At 40.7% G+C, this 15,899-nt stretch overlaps 2 protein-coding genes across 3 annotated transcripts; both read right to left on the bottom strand.

The window, feature by feature from the left end:
- Positions 1 to 348: 348 nt before the first annotated feature.
- LOC115750695 (disease resistance protein RPS5-like) lies at positions 349 to 3,386 on the bottom strand. Its single transcript, XM_030688210.2, has one exon. It carries the CDS (start codon positions 3,222 to 3,224, stop codon positions 495 to 497), a length of 2,730 nt encoding a protein of 909 aa, XP_030544070.1. The 5' UTR covers positions 3,225 to 3,386; the 3' UTR covers positions 349 to 494.
- A 7,963-nt stretch (positions 3,387 to 11,349) lies between these two features.
- LOC115750693 (thioredoxin Y1, chloroplastic-like) lies at positions 11,350 to 15,470 on the bottom strand. 2 transcript variants are annotated; one of them, XM_030688209.2, is made up of 5 exons: positions 15,394 to 15,470; positions 15,123 to 15,359; positions 12,776 to 12,864; positions 12,495 to 12,672; positions 11,350 to 11,597 (listed from the first exon to the last, which is right to left on the bottom strand). In XM_030688209.2, the coding sequence occupies exons 2-5, from the start codon at positions 15,306 to 15,308 to the stop codon at positions 11,532 to 11,534; spliced, it is 519 nt and encodes a 172-aa protein (XP_030544069.1). In that variant the 5' UTR covers positions 15,309 to 15,359; positions 15,394 to 15,470; the 3' UTR covers positions 11,350 to 11,531. The 2 variants fall into 2 exon arrangements, with proteins under 2 accessions (XP_030544069.1, XP_030544068.1); XM_030688208.2 differs by having other exon boundaries at positions 15,123 to 15,441.
- Positions 15,471 to 15,899: the final 429 nt, after the last annotated feature.

Raw genomic sequence — 15,899 nt, 5'->3', positions numbered from 1 at the left:
CTTTCCTTTCCTTTCCTTTCTTTTTTATTTTTCTTTCCCCTCCTCCCAGCCATTGCTGGCCTCAGGTGAGGGCTGCTCACGCCGCCGTCAGGTGAGGTGCTATTTTAAACCTCTCGTTTACACAAACATTATTTTGAAATAAAACTGAAAACTGACAGAACAGTTTTGTATGGACAGGCTCAGTGGGCACACATGACCAAAATATCCACTACAAGGGGTATGTCCTCATAAATCATTTGTGACGACTTGATCCAGTCCGAAAGAATGATCCACTTTACGTGCGCAATTGCTGGCACTAAGTTTTTCTCAAGTTCGAACCTTTCCAATTTCGCTCCCACAAATATTTTCAGAGAAGTACAAATAGAATAGAAGCTATTTGCAGACATTTAGGAGTAACAGCAGAAAATAACATCAACTATGAAAACATAGATAAATTACTCTGCATTTTTTAAACATCATAATTCCACTGATCATCCTCTCACTCATTCGGCCCACTAAGGTCGGAATTGCATCGTGGCCACCCACATGGCCTTCTCTTTCATTTCACGGATCGCGTCTCCAAACGCCTTTTCCTTCTCCAGCAAAGTGACCTTGGTGCAGGGGTCGTCCCACTCAAACTTTGCCCACCAGTGTGCTTCCCCAGAGACCGAGAAGCTCGTCTCCCTCGCGCTGTTCGAGTCGAGCGGCAACTTTCTGAGGCCATGGCACTTGGCTATGCGGAAGCTTACCCCCTTAGGGAAAGATAGAGCCTGGTCGCAAATGCTCGTCAGATTTGGAAGATCCGAGAGGGATAGAAGTTCGAGACGGGAGAATAGTCCTGAAGCCGCTAATTCCTCTGATGCAAATCCATGCCCGATGATATTCTCCATGGAACTGCACCCCTGGACAGTCAATTTCCTTAGTTTCGGAGCGTGCACGAGCCAGGACAAGTTCGAAAGCCCGCATCTGGAGATTTCAACTTCAAAGAGGCTGGGGAAGCAAGAGCGGTTGGGCGCTCGTCCTGGTCCTTGTGTAATCTCCATCTCCCTCAGCCCGTAGCATCTCTGTAGATAAAGCTCCTCTAAATGCGAGAAAGTGCCGCTGCCTGTTGGTGAGTGACTTATTTGGATGCGGGTCAAGTCCTTGCTATCAATGATCCGCGCTCTCCTTATGCATCTCTGTATATTGTGGGATTGGAATATGTTCAAGGCAGAGGAAGACTTGCACACAGCCAAAGATAGGTCGGCGAGATGATGCATATGCCCTAGTTCCTCTACCATCTCATCTTCCTTCACTTGGCCCGATCCCGTCCCAGTCCACTTGCTGAACACATTCAATGGTAAGCTTGTGATTGCCCCGGTCGGAACTAGGTTGTCCTTGAATATTTCGTCCAGTAGCAACCACCGTAAATGTGTCAAGTTCTTGATTTCCCTGGGCAACTTACTGATACCGGTGGCTGACATATTCAAGTACCGTAGATTAATCAGATTGCAAATCCCTTCGGGGAATGACTGCATATTTCTATTCCCGGACAGGTTAAGGAATGTCAAACAAGCCATCATCGAGTTGAAAAATCCTCTTGGCACGAGCCACACATTAGTCTCCCTCACAAACAAAGTTTCCAGCTGGGAACATCTGGGTAGTGTTCGGTCAATATTCCGAATCCGTTTTCCCCATAGAGATACTTTCTCCGCTTCCCCCCGTTTGGAGATCATCTCCACGGACATGTCCTCTTCATTCTCTATCACTAGCAACTTGTTCTCTTTTTGCCCGCGGTCACGAGCGATCCAGGTCGCCATGTCGCGGATGACATCATGCATCTTCACATATTGTCCCTCACTAAAACCATGCCCATTTTCCAATAGACAAGCCGTGTTTAAACTCCCCAAGACATACTCTCCCTTATCTCGCAAGCTGTATACATCATCGGTGTCTCCTAGCAAGCCCTCTCCGATCCAGAGTTCAATAAGCTCGTCTGGTCTTATGGGGTAATGCTCAGGGAAGAGACAACAGTAAAGGAAGCAAAGCTGAAGGGTGGTATCATTTAAGCTATTATAACTGAACTCTAGTATATGGTACACTTCCTCCACCATACCTGACAGCTTGTGCGGATTGTTCCTCAGCGTTGTTAGCGCGTGCCTCCACTCACGGGAATTTTCTTTTCTGGCCATGGCTTGCCCGACAGTAATAAGCGCTAGTGGCAACCCTTTGCACTCTTCGGCAATGTCATTTGCAAGGTCTCGAATTTCTTGATGACAATCTACAAGCGATTTGCCGACGTTCTTTTCAAATAATTTTAGAGCTTCTTCGGGCATCAAGCACTCAACTTCCAAGGTTTTGTTGGCTCCCATTTGGTCGCATACATGCTTCAACCGAGTTGTGAACACTACTTTGGATCCGTTCTTGACACTAGGAAGAGGAACTCCGATATTCGAAAGGTCCAGCCTCTGCCATACATCATCAACGAACAGCACAAACTTCTTTTGGGTCAAAACATGGCACAGATGATGGACTCTCTCATCCGGGGACCATCGGTTCCAGCTCTCATCTTGAAAGTGCAGCCTTTTCCTTAGGGCATCTCGAATGCTATCTTCGTTCACTTGCCTGGACACCACCACCCAAATAACAATCTCGAATCCATGATTTGCACGAGCAAGCTTCTCGTTGATCCTTTTCATAAGGGTGGTCTTTCCCACACCGCCTGTTCCGTATAAGCCAATCACTCGTACTTGTTTTTCGTCCAGGAGCCATTTCCACACTTTATTAAGGAAAATGTCGAGCCCCACAGTCTCATCCATAGGCATCTCGAGTACTGGAGGAGGAGGCAACGGCGACGTCAGAATGCCGAATTTCCCTTCCTTTGTTTGGAGCTCCCTCGCTTCATTGAGCATTTGTTCGACTCTTTTCCCCAATCGATAACTCGATCTGCAGTTCCGTGAAAGACAACGACCGAGACATTTGATTTGGTCACGTTCCCTGACTTCCCCAAGAAGTTGATCTACTCCGCCTACAAATTCTTGCACCTCGTCTAACCATTTCTCTACTTGTTTCGTGCGCTGCACACCTCCTCCTCGTTCTTCACGTTCCACCCTTGCTTTCACATCTTCGCTCTTGGCCTTCAGGTCTTCAGTTTCTTTTCGCAACAGGTCGACATTATCTTTCCGACTATAAATGGAGCCCAACGGTTTCCTGGCCAAACCCCATAAACATTTGACAAGTAGTGAAAGAGGACTCGCGAACTCCATGGTTTCTCTCGGAGATAAGAGATGGAAAGATGGGAGTATTCAGATGGATGGAGAGCGGGCAGGCGACTGGCAGGAGTTCGAAAGTAGTTCTTGACCTTGTAAGATGATTTGCAGACTCAACAGTAGAGGCCAAGAGTAATGGTCGACGAGAGTACAATCATCAAGCCTAAAGCAAATAGCACAAAACATAACTTAGCGGGCTGAATTACCTCGCATCCTGACAACAACAAAATCAACAATCTAGCGAGACTACTTCCTAAATCAAAATTGAAGCAGAATTATTCGATTGAATTGTCATTGGACATATGACCATAATAACACTTGAGCTAAAAAGCTATTCTAATGTTCATAGAAGCCAACCAATGTTCATGAAAGTTTAGCACCGAAAATAAGAAGAAAAGAAGAAAAAACCACAAACTTTAGCTAAAAATACCAATGTTCTATAAGCCCAAGGAGTGATATGGTTCCATCAAACAGAGGGGAACCAGAGAAGGTAGCCGATTTGATACAGAAGGAAGATTAAACATGGGATGCGCAGACCCAACATGCTCTGTTTGATGAACAAACCTCCAATGAAATTATCTCAATTTCACTGAGGTCTGCATTAACGGAGGATAAGTTGGCATGGAACAATACTAGATCAAGGTCCTATACAGTCAAAGAGTGGGTACAACAGATTCGGGGAGGAAACCGAGAAACGGATTGAAACTTCAGCTTCTACCTCGTATCAGACAAGCAAAACCTATTCCAAAAATCATATTCAGATATCTAATTAAGGTGATCTACTCGCGGTGGTTATCTGGTACATATGGAATTGGAGTAACGACTTCGTTTCTCGAAGTCAATCCCCAAGTCCGCAGCAACTCGTGAGCTCTGCTATGGCCATGTACCAGAATATTTAGCTCAAAGGACAACCGCTCACCTCAGAAGGGAATGGATTCAAAGAACCCGGATCTCGCTCAAGTTCAGAGGTGCTCACCCGATTGCCTGCCACCTCCGGAGAAGGGGACGCTAAAGTGGAACATCGACCGATCCTACACACAAGGGAAGTTCGGCTATGAACGTTGAAACTCTTGCTTGCCTTGAAACTCCGAAGGCTCTTCGTGCACCAAGGGAAAAGAGACAAAAGTCAGCTACTTGCTGATGTACTTGGTTTATTGTCTTTTATCACCAGGCGCGTCCTTAATGAACTGAAATGATTAGCTTTGGGAAAAAACAAAAACCAAGTCAACGATTTCCATGCTATTATTTTTATCTTTATCTAGAAAGTAAGTTAGGGCGTGAATGATAACTATTCTGTTGTGTTTCAAAATAGATTTGGAACAGAAATTGTCTGAGTAACACAATTTTATTTTGTTATATCTGGAACAAAAATGAAAGCTTGTCTATTTCTCAAATTGAAATAAGAAATAAGAATTCTTATTATCGCTCACTCCTTCTCTCTTGCATCCCTATTGTCGGTTGACCGCCGTCTCGCCGTTCACCAAGAACCCTATAAATATTCAATTGTTATTAAACGATTTCTATAGCGGGAATAGAAACTTTGTGTTCTTATCAAATGCACTTATTTGCTCAGAAACTCGTCTAAAAATTAAAGATATAAAAATCCATTTCTAACTAGAAATTGATTTTAGAAATAGAATGGTTATCATTTGCGTCATAGTGACTAGCTATCTCTTATCAAGATAGGCTATTATTACGAGGAGACATCTCCCTTTTGATCTCCACTGTTCGCACAAAATGTTAGATATTTTCCTCATCAATGATATGAGCCTAGCTGGTTCACAAATCAAATATCTACTGACAGGAATTTTCCTACGACACCGTGGGTGACGACCAGAGTCCTAAAGAACAATCCACCTTATGTAATGTGTACGCCACTTGTCTCCATTGAGTTTTTCTCTAATTATACACTCATGTTCTCAATTTTTTTTATTATGCCCTCAAATTTTTTTTTAGAGAAGTACCTAAAGAAGCTTTGCTCTCCATTTTTTCTTCATTTAGGAATCGCAATGGACGATGCATTATTATGTAAAGGGAAAACACCACAAAAAATCCTAAATTATGCCCACCGTGACACATTTGCCCTAAACTTTTTATTGTGACATCAAAACTTTCAAACTTATATACGTGCGACACACATTTACCCTAAACATTTTTTTATGACATAAAAAATCCCAAACTTATATCAATGTGACACATTTAATCCAAAATATCTTTTTGTGACACAAAAAGTCCCAAACTTATAAGTATGTGACACATTTACCCTAAATATTGAGGTAAATGTGTTACACAGATACAAATTTAGGGTTTTTAGTATCACAAAAAAAGTTTGGGGTAAATATGTCATACTAGTATAAGTTTTGGGTAAATATGTCACATCGATAAAAGTTTGCGATTTTTGGTACCACAAAAATAAATTTAGGGTAAACGTGTCACAGTAGGCATAATTTAGAGTTTTTGGTGGCCCTTATGTAAATGATACTTCTAGACATACAAAATTTTTAATCACGACTACCTCATCAACCTCACTAGCTCTATAATAATGGTTTGAATCAATAGAATTCATGAACTTAAGATTGCTTATTAAGTTTGCCCCGCTGTAAAAAAAGTTATAAATTCTTCCTGGCCTAGTTCACGTGGATCACGTCTTTAAAAAAAGATTTTTTGAGTAACTGGACGAAGTTATAATTATGAATTATCTAAGAGCGAGTCGATTCGCTCAATGAAGCTCCTCTCTCGCAATGTGGGACTTATTGGGGAGATAAAGATCATGTTCTTTCGCATTGCTAGTAGAGAATTAATCATATCCACAGTTGAGTATAACGCGTAACGCGGAAGATAAGAATTGGGGTATTTATAGAAAAGAGTACACATAGCCTATTTATAAGCTTTATGAGAAGATTAAATAAGGTAATAAGATAAAGACAATATCAAATCTAATTAATCAAGGATATGCAATATCAAATAAGGTGTATGCATAAACCTGAAAGATATACCAAATCAACAAAATATTCTAATATTGCTAACATCCCCCTCAAACTCAAGGTGCATAGAAGATGTTAACTTGAGTTTGAATACAAGCTAAACAACATCCAGCAGCTGAAATGTGGCAGATTAGGTGGCATCCAATGATTGCTCATGGCGAAACTTCTAGATCTAGCTAGTCCGAGGCAGCGAGTCTAGTGGTGGTGTGGGCTTCTTGAAACAACATGCGAAATGTGGAAAAATAATAAGCGACTAATGCGGCTGGCTTGCAAAGTAGTAACTGAACGATGTGGCCTATACGGCTGGAATTGTAGCATCAAGCGGTCTATACGGCTAGTTTGAAAAAATAGTTAAGTTGAGAATAATACAGAAGATATGAACCGGAGAACTTATGTATATTTCGATGGTATAGAGAAAAGTACACGAAGTCTTTTTATAGACTTATTAGAAGACCAACTAAGGTAATGAAATAAAAATAATATCAAATCTAATCAATCAAGGATATGCACTATCAAATTAAGTGTATATATAAACCTAAAAGATATATCAAATCAACGAAATATTATAATATTGTTAACATGCCCCTCAAACGCAAGGTGTGTAGAATTGCTAACTTGAGTATGAATACAAGTTTAAACAACATCCAACAGCTGCGACATCTGATCGTGGCACAACTTCCAGATCTAGCTAATCCGAGGGCGGGAAAGATGTGGCGGATTACGCGACGTCCGATGATTGTTTGTGGCGAAACTTCCATATCTAGCTAGTCTAAGGGCGGCAAGTCCGGTGGTGGTGTTGGCTTTTTGAAACGATTCGCAATAGGTTGAGAATCAAAGAGGAAACAATAAATGTGGCCTATACGGATGGCATCCTAGCATCAAGAGACCTATACAGCTGGCTTGAAAAAATAGTTATCAAGTTGAGAATAACACGGAAAATAAGTTTTTATCATCCTAACGTCGAGCTATTTTTCCGCAGGACCTCCCCTATAGCATCATCAGCGCAGTAGAATTTCACCATCAAGTTCGAGATGGATTGGTGTGGTTTCTCTATGCCTAGGACACCAGAATATCGAACCATGAACAAAGACATGCATGAGAGAAAGAAAAGTGCATTAGTCACAAAGTGAAGCATAAGGACGAATGGAGTGAACAAGCACCGAGTGAGCCATATAACGAGCTAAGCCAACTCAAGAGAGAGCAAATTAGTGCACAGCTATGAGTGAAGTCACATTGATAGAAGTATATCTCAATGATATAGAAAAGAGTACACAAAGCCTTTTTATAGGCTTTTTTATAAGCTTTATTAGAAGATTAACTAATAAGATTAAGATAATATCGAATCTAATCAATCAAAGATATGCACTATCAAATTAGGTCTATGCATAAACCTAAAAAATATACCAAATCAACGAAATATTCTGATATTGCTAGCGTCCACGAAGATAAACGTAAAGAAATAAAAAAGAAAGATCAATAGACTTTTTCAGGCGCATTAACAATGAACACGGTCACAAGTCAAGATATAGAGTTTGTTCATACATGGTGGACCAGCCGGGGAAGGTATTATCTACCCAGCTATCCCCAACCCCATTAACAATAATTACTTTAAATGTATGAACTCTCATTGACAATCAGCTAATTGAAAAAAATTAAAAAAAGAAAAGTTACTTCAGAGATCACATACTGAACTTGTTAATTTTTATATCTGTGCTAATTCGAGTTCGTAATTCATTACTAAAAAAAATATTTAAACAGTGGAAAAAAGACAATATCCATCTTTTACATATTTGGGATTGCATTTGATTGTCCGGTTATGATTTTAGAAATAGAATAGGATAAGGTGAGATAAAAATATCCCTTACCGTGGAGAATCTCATCATGTTTTTGTGCATCAATGATAAGATAGATTGGAAAAAAAAAAAAAAAACCAGACTAGCACTCTTGACTTGTGATCGAAGTCGGAGGCTTTTGCAGTGTAGTTAGCATCCAAGAGGAGGTTCTCCTCGTAAACCATTTGTGACGACTTGATCCAAGAGGAGAGTGAACTTGAAGCTTCCCCTCGCGTCGTTCGAGTGCAACGGCAACTTTCTGAGACCGGGGCACCAACCTATTTGGAAGCTTGCCCCATATGAGGGAACGACAGAGCGTGGCGGCAGATGCTCGTTAGTTTTGGAAGCTCCTAGAGAGCTAGACGTTCGAGACGTGTCAATAGTCCCGAAGCACCTAATTCCTTTGGTGCAAATCTATCCACAATGATTTTCTCCATCGAATAGCACCCTCCGACCATCAAATTCTGGAGATCCGGACTGTGCACGGGCCATGACAAGTTCGGAAGCCCGCATCTGGTAACCCAAACTTCAACAAGATTGGACTAATCTCCATCTCCCTCAGCACATCACATCTCGTTAAATAAAGCACCTCTAAATGCGAGAAGCCGCCGCCGCCCGCCGGTGAGTAACTTATTAAGATGCTGGTCAAGTCGTTGATCCACGCTCTCCATATGCATTTGCGTAAATTCGAGGATTGGATTTTTTTCAGGTAGAGGAAGATTTGAACCCCATGATGGACAAGTCGGCGAGATGTTGTGATGGGAACGGATCCCGATAAAATAAGTATAAATACACAGCGGATTACATCAAAATACAAATCCTAGATCGACTTGAATCACTGATCGGTGAGGTAAATCACGTAAAACGAATATACCTCGATAGCCACATATTAGAAACCCCAATCGCAAATGAGAAGGAATCCGGATCCGCCGATAGTTCGTTATCGATACCCATAGAGAATCTTGAACAAGAGAACGTTTATTTTTTTTTTAGAGAGTTTGTGAGCGTCTGTTATAGTGTCACAAAACGACGTACGTTCTATAGCAATATGTTGTTCTTTTGTTAACCCTCTCTGTTATGGCTTTTAATATCAAGACAGAAGACGTCTTCAAAGAGAAGTCCATCACTTGGTCAACCGGTCAAACTGCATGATATCGCCAAATCCAATCTTGCGATTTTTATCAAGAAAATTAAATAAAGCAAGCTATTATCATCTCACCGCAATATACATATAAGATCCCTTGTGTATATCCATTAGGACTTTCCTTGAACGCCTTATCTATATGCTCCAATTCAGATTGGGTTCCGTAAACAATTCAAACTCGAGACATTAATTTAACAGACATCACTCACAATTCATATTTATTTAAGCTCGATCGTAATTAATGTTTGGGGAGGGCACATTTTTCCGACCAAGGGAGAAAAAAGAAAAAAGCCTCACGTCTTCTTCAGCCTCAACGAGCTCTTCGGATTTTGAAGCTCGCGTCCACAAGATGAAAATGCTTCCGGGCAGAGTCGCCGTCGTAGAGCTAGCGACGCCACTGAAGTTCCAAGCGACCGGACAGTGGTCGGCATCAAGCTCACAGAGCGGGGAGCTGTTGACGTGTGCTTTGGTGACGGTCGCCGAGCCTGGCGATGGTCTCGTCGCGCTTCTTGCTCTCGGGAATGAAAGGAAGGTTCGGGCTTTGGTTTCTGTGAGGTGGAGGTGTCTGTGTTTTTCGAGTTTGGGCATGAGTTTATGAAGGATTCTGCAATTTGAAGCAGGTTTTGATTTCTCCATTTGTTTCATTCAATAAAGCTCGACGGGTTTTGCTCTTGGATTTGTTCTGCAAATTCGGTCATCATGTTGTGTACGTCTTTGTTTGGAGCTTTAATGGCGTGCAAGCATTTTCTGTTTCATGGTCGGCACACACAAGTGATAGGCGAATCCAACATTCCGACACAACATTTCGATATGCACAGGATCAATTTTAAATATTTTCAATAAATTAAAGATTGAAATGTAAATTTATCAAATATATATGTGATAAAAATAAAAATCTAAGTGTGATAATATATGATAATATATCATGTATATAAATGTCCCAACATATCGAAATGTTTTATTTTTAAAAAAATGAGATGTCAACATGTCTTGCCCCGTGTTGTATGTCGATGTTACTTAGATGGCCACGCACTGGATCGTGGGAAGTTGGGACGACGTCAAGCTTGTCCGTAGTACTGTTTCTTTTGTTAATGCATATTGCCAATTTTTTTTTTTTTTTGGTCAATCACATATTGCTATTCAAAAGAGAGATTTTCAGAAAATTCATGCGAATTAGTTTACGCGATGAAACTGTGTTCATATTTTCAATGTCCGTATTTCAGTGTAAAGATTAGGATCTCTCAACTTATGGGAAAAATTTACGAGCGGCTCCTTTTGAGCGGCAAACCCCCGCTAGTGACAACCATCAACCATAACGGGGGGAGAGTCAACGACCCTCACCTAAACTGGTTGAGGGCCGCAACCCTCGCCTGTGGTTAGCGAGAGCCGCTGGCCCTTGATTGAGGCCCACCGACCGTTCCATACCATCGCCATCCCTTCCCAACAATGGTGGAGCTGTGGGCAAGGACGTTCTAACTTTTTTTTTTTCAATTTTACCTTTTTTAAATATGATTTAGATAGAAATCAGATTTGAACCAAAACAACTCCACATCGTCGCCACATAAGAAAGAAAATATTAAAAAAAAAGCATATCAGTATTTTCTTTTAGTCAAATTGGACGACATTAACAAAATAACTTGATTGCACAAACAAGTTTTGGACTTAATTGCACTTTTTGCAAATTTTGAGGTCCAATTGTACTTTCGTGACAAGTTTTAAGACTTCCAGTGAACATATTCTATAAGAGAAAAAGGAAAACTTGCTCCAGAATCATCTCAACCCTATCAAGATACTTCGGTTATTAGCAGGCTCTTAAGTAATATAATGTAAAGAAGCCAAATCATTGCACATATTTGAAGTAATGTTATCACAATCTTCCCAATCAATATATCCCCTTCTCCAGGAAAAGGGAAAGGCACCTAAGAATGACACGATTAAAGATTTCTTGAACCAAATATCAAAGATTTCTTCAAATTGGCAAATACACTAGCTTTCCCTCCACCAGAACAAAAAGACTTTTGAGAAGAATTGTTATGATGTGATTTACTCGAGCGAATTCCCTTAAAATTCAGGTCCAATTAGCACAATCTACATAGATGAACAATGTGATCGTGAACCAGACCTCTTGGCAGAGTCTGGCTGTTCACGGAAAGGGGAAAAAGTGGAAACAGGAGAATAGAACTTCCTAGGCACGCTTGAAAGTTACATATAACAAGGCTGAGGCCACCAGTTATCATTCTCAAATGAGAATTGCAGCATTATGGAGGATTTGTGAATGGACAGTGTTCAACAGATATGCCTACAATGGAAGCAACACCGAGAGAATAACTGGGGCTCACCAAAGCTATTGCTTAACTTTCAGCGAATCCTCAATCTGCTGGATCAGTTGATCAGCTGTCAGAGCACCCTCCTGATAATGAAAATAGGTAATTATGAGGGTAGCTAATTAAAAAAACATCTTAAAAAATAATCAGTTGGAAGCAATCGAACATCACAAGAATTTCACAACCCAATCTGGCGATTGGATTGTGAATGAGAATCAACTAAATTCCAATTAACTACCATTCATAGACCACAAGAATAATGCATGAATCTGAGGCAATGCGTAAAGTCATTACCATTTCTTCCCGGAAGTACAAGATTGTGAGCTGGCAACGATGTCTTTCACAGAAACATTATGGGGATACCCTCTGCCTTTAGCTTAAAATACCATCCCTTTGTCTTTTAACTATGCACGGATTGCAGCAACCTAGCAACAAGATAAACTGTGTTCTCCTGGATGGTCAAGCTCTACAAACGGAAGGTCTTCCGTTGATTGCTGTTAAAGACTTATGCAGTTTGTGTGTATTTATCATCTGTTGTTACGTAGAAACATGTTGATGCTTCATCAGGGCCTTGGTGCTGGTTCCATGTTTTGCAAAAGAACAATGATGATGTCGGATGGAATACCCAATTCATAAAAAAGTTTAGGAGAATGGTGTCCACTGATTAAAGGTCATTATTGATTCTTCATGCCACAAGATGGGCCCAAGTGCCTATATACATTACAAGAGATGTATGTGCTTTTTGGCAAAATGCAAGTGCTCTATTCAGAGTTCACCCTGTATCATTCACATTATAGAAAATGCAAATGCGCCAAGAAGCTTGTGACTGCAGGTTTTCGTTCATATTAGGATATCTAAGGCATCTGATCACGGTATCAAAAACTTTATGAGCCTTTACTAACATAAACTACTATCCAGTAATTATGAGAACCTTGTAGATTGGATTTCCACATGACAGCAGAGGTGAAAACAATAAAACTTACAAAACGCTCAAAGGGCTCCCCGTCTTTAAATATGATGAAGGTAGGTAATGCTTCTATCCTGTATTTATCAGCAATGCTGGGGTACTTCTCAGTATCAATCTTCACAACTTGAATTGTATCTTTAAGTCTGATGCTGACCTCATTCAGGATGGGAACCATAAATTGACAAGGACCACACCTGGCAGAGCAGCTCCACTTTTAAGTATTATGCCCAATCAAGTTGCTCAAAGATTTATTAAAACAGGTATCATCGCTTCAGATCTTTGGAGGATGAAAATTACCAAGTAGCGTAAAAATCAACTAACACAGGTTTCTCAGATTTGGCCAGCAAATCATCAAAAGAGTTATATGTCTGCTTCTTAGCTTCAACCTGTAAAAACAAGGGATACTGGTAAGTGGATGTAACTAACATACAAAGTAAAGATCAAAATCAATATCACCAAAAGGTCCAACAGACACAAGAGGAAGCACGTATACTTTCTTTGACCATATTTTTCTAGTCCAGAAGAGGAAGAGGATCATCAATTTTACTCCATCATATCAGAGGAAGGAGCCAACTATAAAAGACCAAGTGCTGTTACCAGTGACAGCGAAAACGAGTACAAGGAATGCCAAATATGTTTTAACTTTAACAAAAGTTAAACAGGATGCAGACAAGTCACAAGGGGAAAAATACACAACAAATAACAAGAAGAATCGTCAAGGATGGATGGATGGATGGATAGGTAGATAGAGTCGATTGTTGTCTGTCGTTGTTTGACATGTACAAAATCAACTCCTGCTAAGAGTTTGTTGGTATACGTTAACCCCCAGGCTTCCCCAAAGAAGTTTTACAAGCCTCTAGTGAGGTCTTCTAGTTATCCTTATGCCATTGTAGGCCCTACTCCTAAGTTTCTAGCACTGTAATTCATAATAGCTCTATGCCACTTTCTTCAATATCCTTGTATCTTCAAAGTTTTTCATTTGACGTACCCAAACCATCTCGAATGAGCTTCTGCAACATCACGTACTGGGCCACACAATTCCTACCAAATAGTTTAAATTCTCATATTGTCTTTTCTCAGGTACCAAAGCACATAGTTACACTTAATGATGATGTCTTGTACATGCTAATTGCCTTTCTCATACTCTCAACAGAATTCTAAAGTTCAATAAAATTCTATGCTTTGCTCGTAGATCCTAACTATCAGCAGAAGGGCTCAAAGCTAAAATTTACGATTATTTGGTACAAACAAATCTTTCAATGCTCAATTAGCACTATTTTTTGAGCTCTTAGCTTGGATGATAACGTCAAAACAGAAGGAACAAGGCAAGCAAGTGAGTAGACCATATCTTTTAGAGGGAAAAGAAAGAGGTAAACATCTTGAAAATGTCCTCAAATTATTTTTAAAAGATAATGCACAGCAATTACCCAAAAAATTGGCTCAAGAGCAGCAAATATAGCGATGCTACAAAGTTCATGCCTACATAATGATAGAGGTAATGACTATTAGTGTGCAACCCTGGACTTGCAAATACAACATCTAATTACAATTCCTTAAACTGTGAAGGAATTATGAAAGCATGTCAATTTTTTAATAATTGAAAATAAAAAAATCCTGTACATGTGTGGCTCTTTCTAGTGGTCCTGAAAAAATGGATGGAAATACATTCGGAAATTGTAATACATGAAAGAGCAAAGTCAGCACAGCCTAGCAGTAATACCCTTGAACAAAAGAGTTTAAAATAGCAAAGCTTGGTCTTTCTTTGCAACTATCTCTTTGACAACAGAAAGTCGGATGTCTTTGCTTGCGTATTTGTATGACAATCAACTCACATCAGGTGCTATCATTAAAATGTACAATTCCTCATCTATTGGAAGAACCAACTCCTCTAACATCAGCAGAGTTTTGCAGCAGTATTGTCCAACTAAAGCATTGAACATTTGCCTTTACTAATAGATCCTTTTGATAACATTAAGCAGGATGGTCACATAAATGACAGATGCTTATATCAGACGAGATGCTAACATGAGAATGTTAAAGTTCCTCTCCCGTTAAATGAGTGAACTCCTGTAATACAGCATAAGATAGATTTCACCAGTTTATTTTCTTCTAGACAGATCATTTTTATGACAAAGGTCAATCCTAAAATCTTCTCCGTACAATGACAGAATCCATCTAGTCAAAGAAAAGACACGAGACTGATGACCCAGCATCATGTGAATTTTTTTATAGATGAAGATCAAGAAAGCATGACATGACAGTGTCCGTGGTTAGCTCCTAAAGCACATTCATTGCATATCACCCTGATAAAATTGAAGTTAAGTAGTCAATTCAAAAATTTGCCCAACGCTGAATGACCGCTCATACGATTTACCCACAACACCAACACTTCTATTGACCCTAGATGTCGATGCTGGTGGAACATACACACCAGAGCATAATAAATCCACAAGAAATGAATGCTTTTAACCAAAAAAAAAAACAAGCCCCGGCCAAGCTAAATTAGAGAAAGACACGTCCAATTCCAGTCAAACATTTCAACACCAAGTAAGCATCAGACAAGAAGGAGCTCACGCTCCAGCCAGCACGCCTTCAGCCACAACAGAGCAACACTGCAGAACAACGAATCGGAGAGAGGTATTACCACCAGAGAGAAGCTCCGAGGCTTCGAATTCACCGAGATTCTCTGGCTTCCACCGCCGCCAAACCCACGAGAACTCGCCGGAAACCGGAGCCCGAGCGGCGACAGGGAGGAAGAAGCGCCGACCGAACCGACTGGATTCTCGCTCCTCAAACAAGGAATCGAGGAGGGGGAGAGCGAAATCGCCATGGAGACGAGGTCGAATCCGCGAAGGGATTGGAAGAACGACCACCACCAGCTCTCTTTTGCCTTTCAGGATAAATCGAAGAGGAGCGAGCGACGAGTATTATCTCCCACGGCTGCGTCGTCCTGCGCGTGGATTCGCGGAGGTAGCGAGCTTCAGAATCTTCGCTGGCCCCTTTTATACGTGAGCGGAGGGGAATTTTATGGTGTGAATCTTGTGACGAGTGAACAATGTCCGCCGGGGATCTCGTCCGTCTGATTATACATCGGACGGTCAGAGATGGGTCGCGATCTGTAATCCCGCCATCCAACGGGCCTGATTTTTTGGTGGCGAAGTCGGGGTCGGAAGTGGGGACCACATCGCGGAGACTGGACGATGCCAACTAAATTGTTTGCCTTAATAAGCCTCCAGTGTTATTGGAGGTTTTTGGTCGCAACAACCGTTTCAATTTTCGTTTTCCCTTTCACGGATTTATATTTTCCTCCGCATATTCCACGTCGTCCGATATTTTATAAATATCCAATATATCGAGGAAGTATTAATACAAAGAGATGAATAATTATCGTGTTGTTTCGAATTTCCGTTGAGTTCCCAAA

The sequence above is a fragment of the Rhodamnia argentea genome, chromosome 2, assembly GCF_020921035.1.
Source record: "Rhodamnia argentea isolate NSW1041297 chromosome 2, ASM2092103v1, whole genome shotgun sequence".
Classification (NCBI taxonomy): Eukaryota; Viridiplantae; Streptophyta; class Magnoliopsida; order Myrtales; family Myrtaceae; genus Rhodamnia; species Rhodamnia argentea.
This window is presented reverse-complemented; position numbering and strand designations above follow the sequence as displayed.

What these genes read in the sequence shown, in the direction of transcription:
- LOC115750695 (XM_030688210.2), bottom strand. Translation starts at nt 3,224, where the DNA reads ATGGAGTTCGCGAGTCCTCTTTCACTACTTGTCAAATGTTTATGGGGT.
- LOC115750693 (XM_030688209.2), bottom strand. Translation starts at nt 15,308, where the DNA reads ATGGCGATTTCGCTCTCCCCCTCCTCGATTCCTTGTTTGAGGAGCGAG. An exon ending in CTCGGAGCTTCTCTCTGGTG is followed by an intron (nt 12,865 to 15,122) that starts GTAATACCTCTC and finishes TTGTTTTTACAG; the next exon opens with GTTGAAGCTAAGAAGCAGAC. An exon ending in GTTGATTTTTACGCTACTTG is followed by an intron (nt 12,673 to 12,775) that starts GTAATTTTCATC and finishes CTGCTCTGCCAG; the next exon opens with GTGTGGTCCTTGTCAATTTA.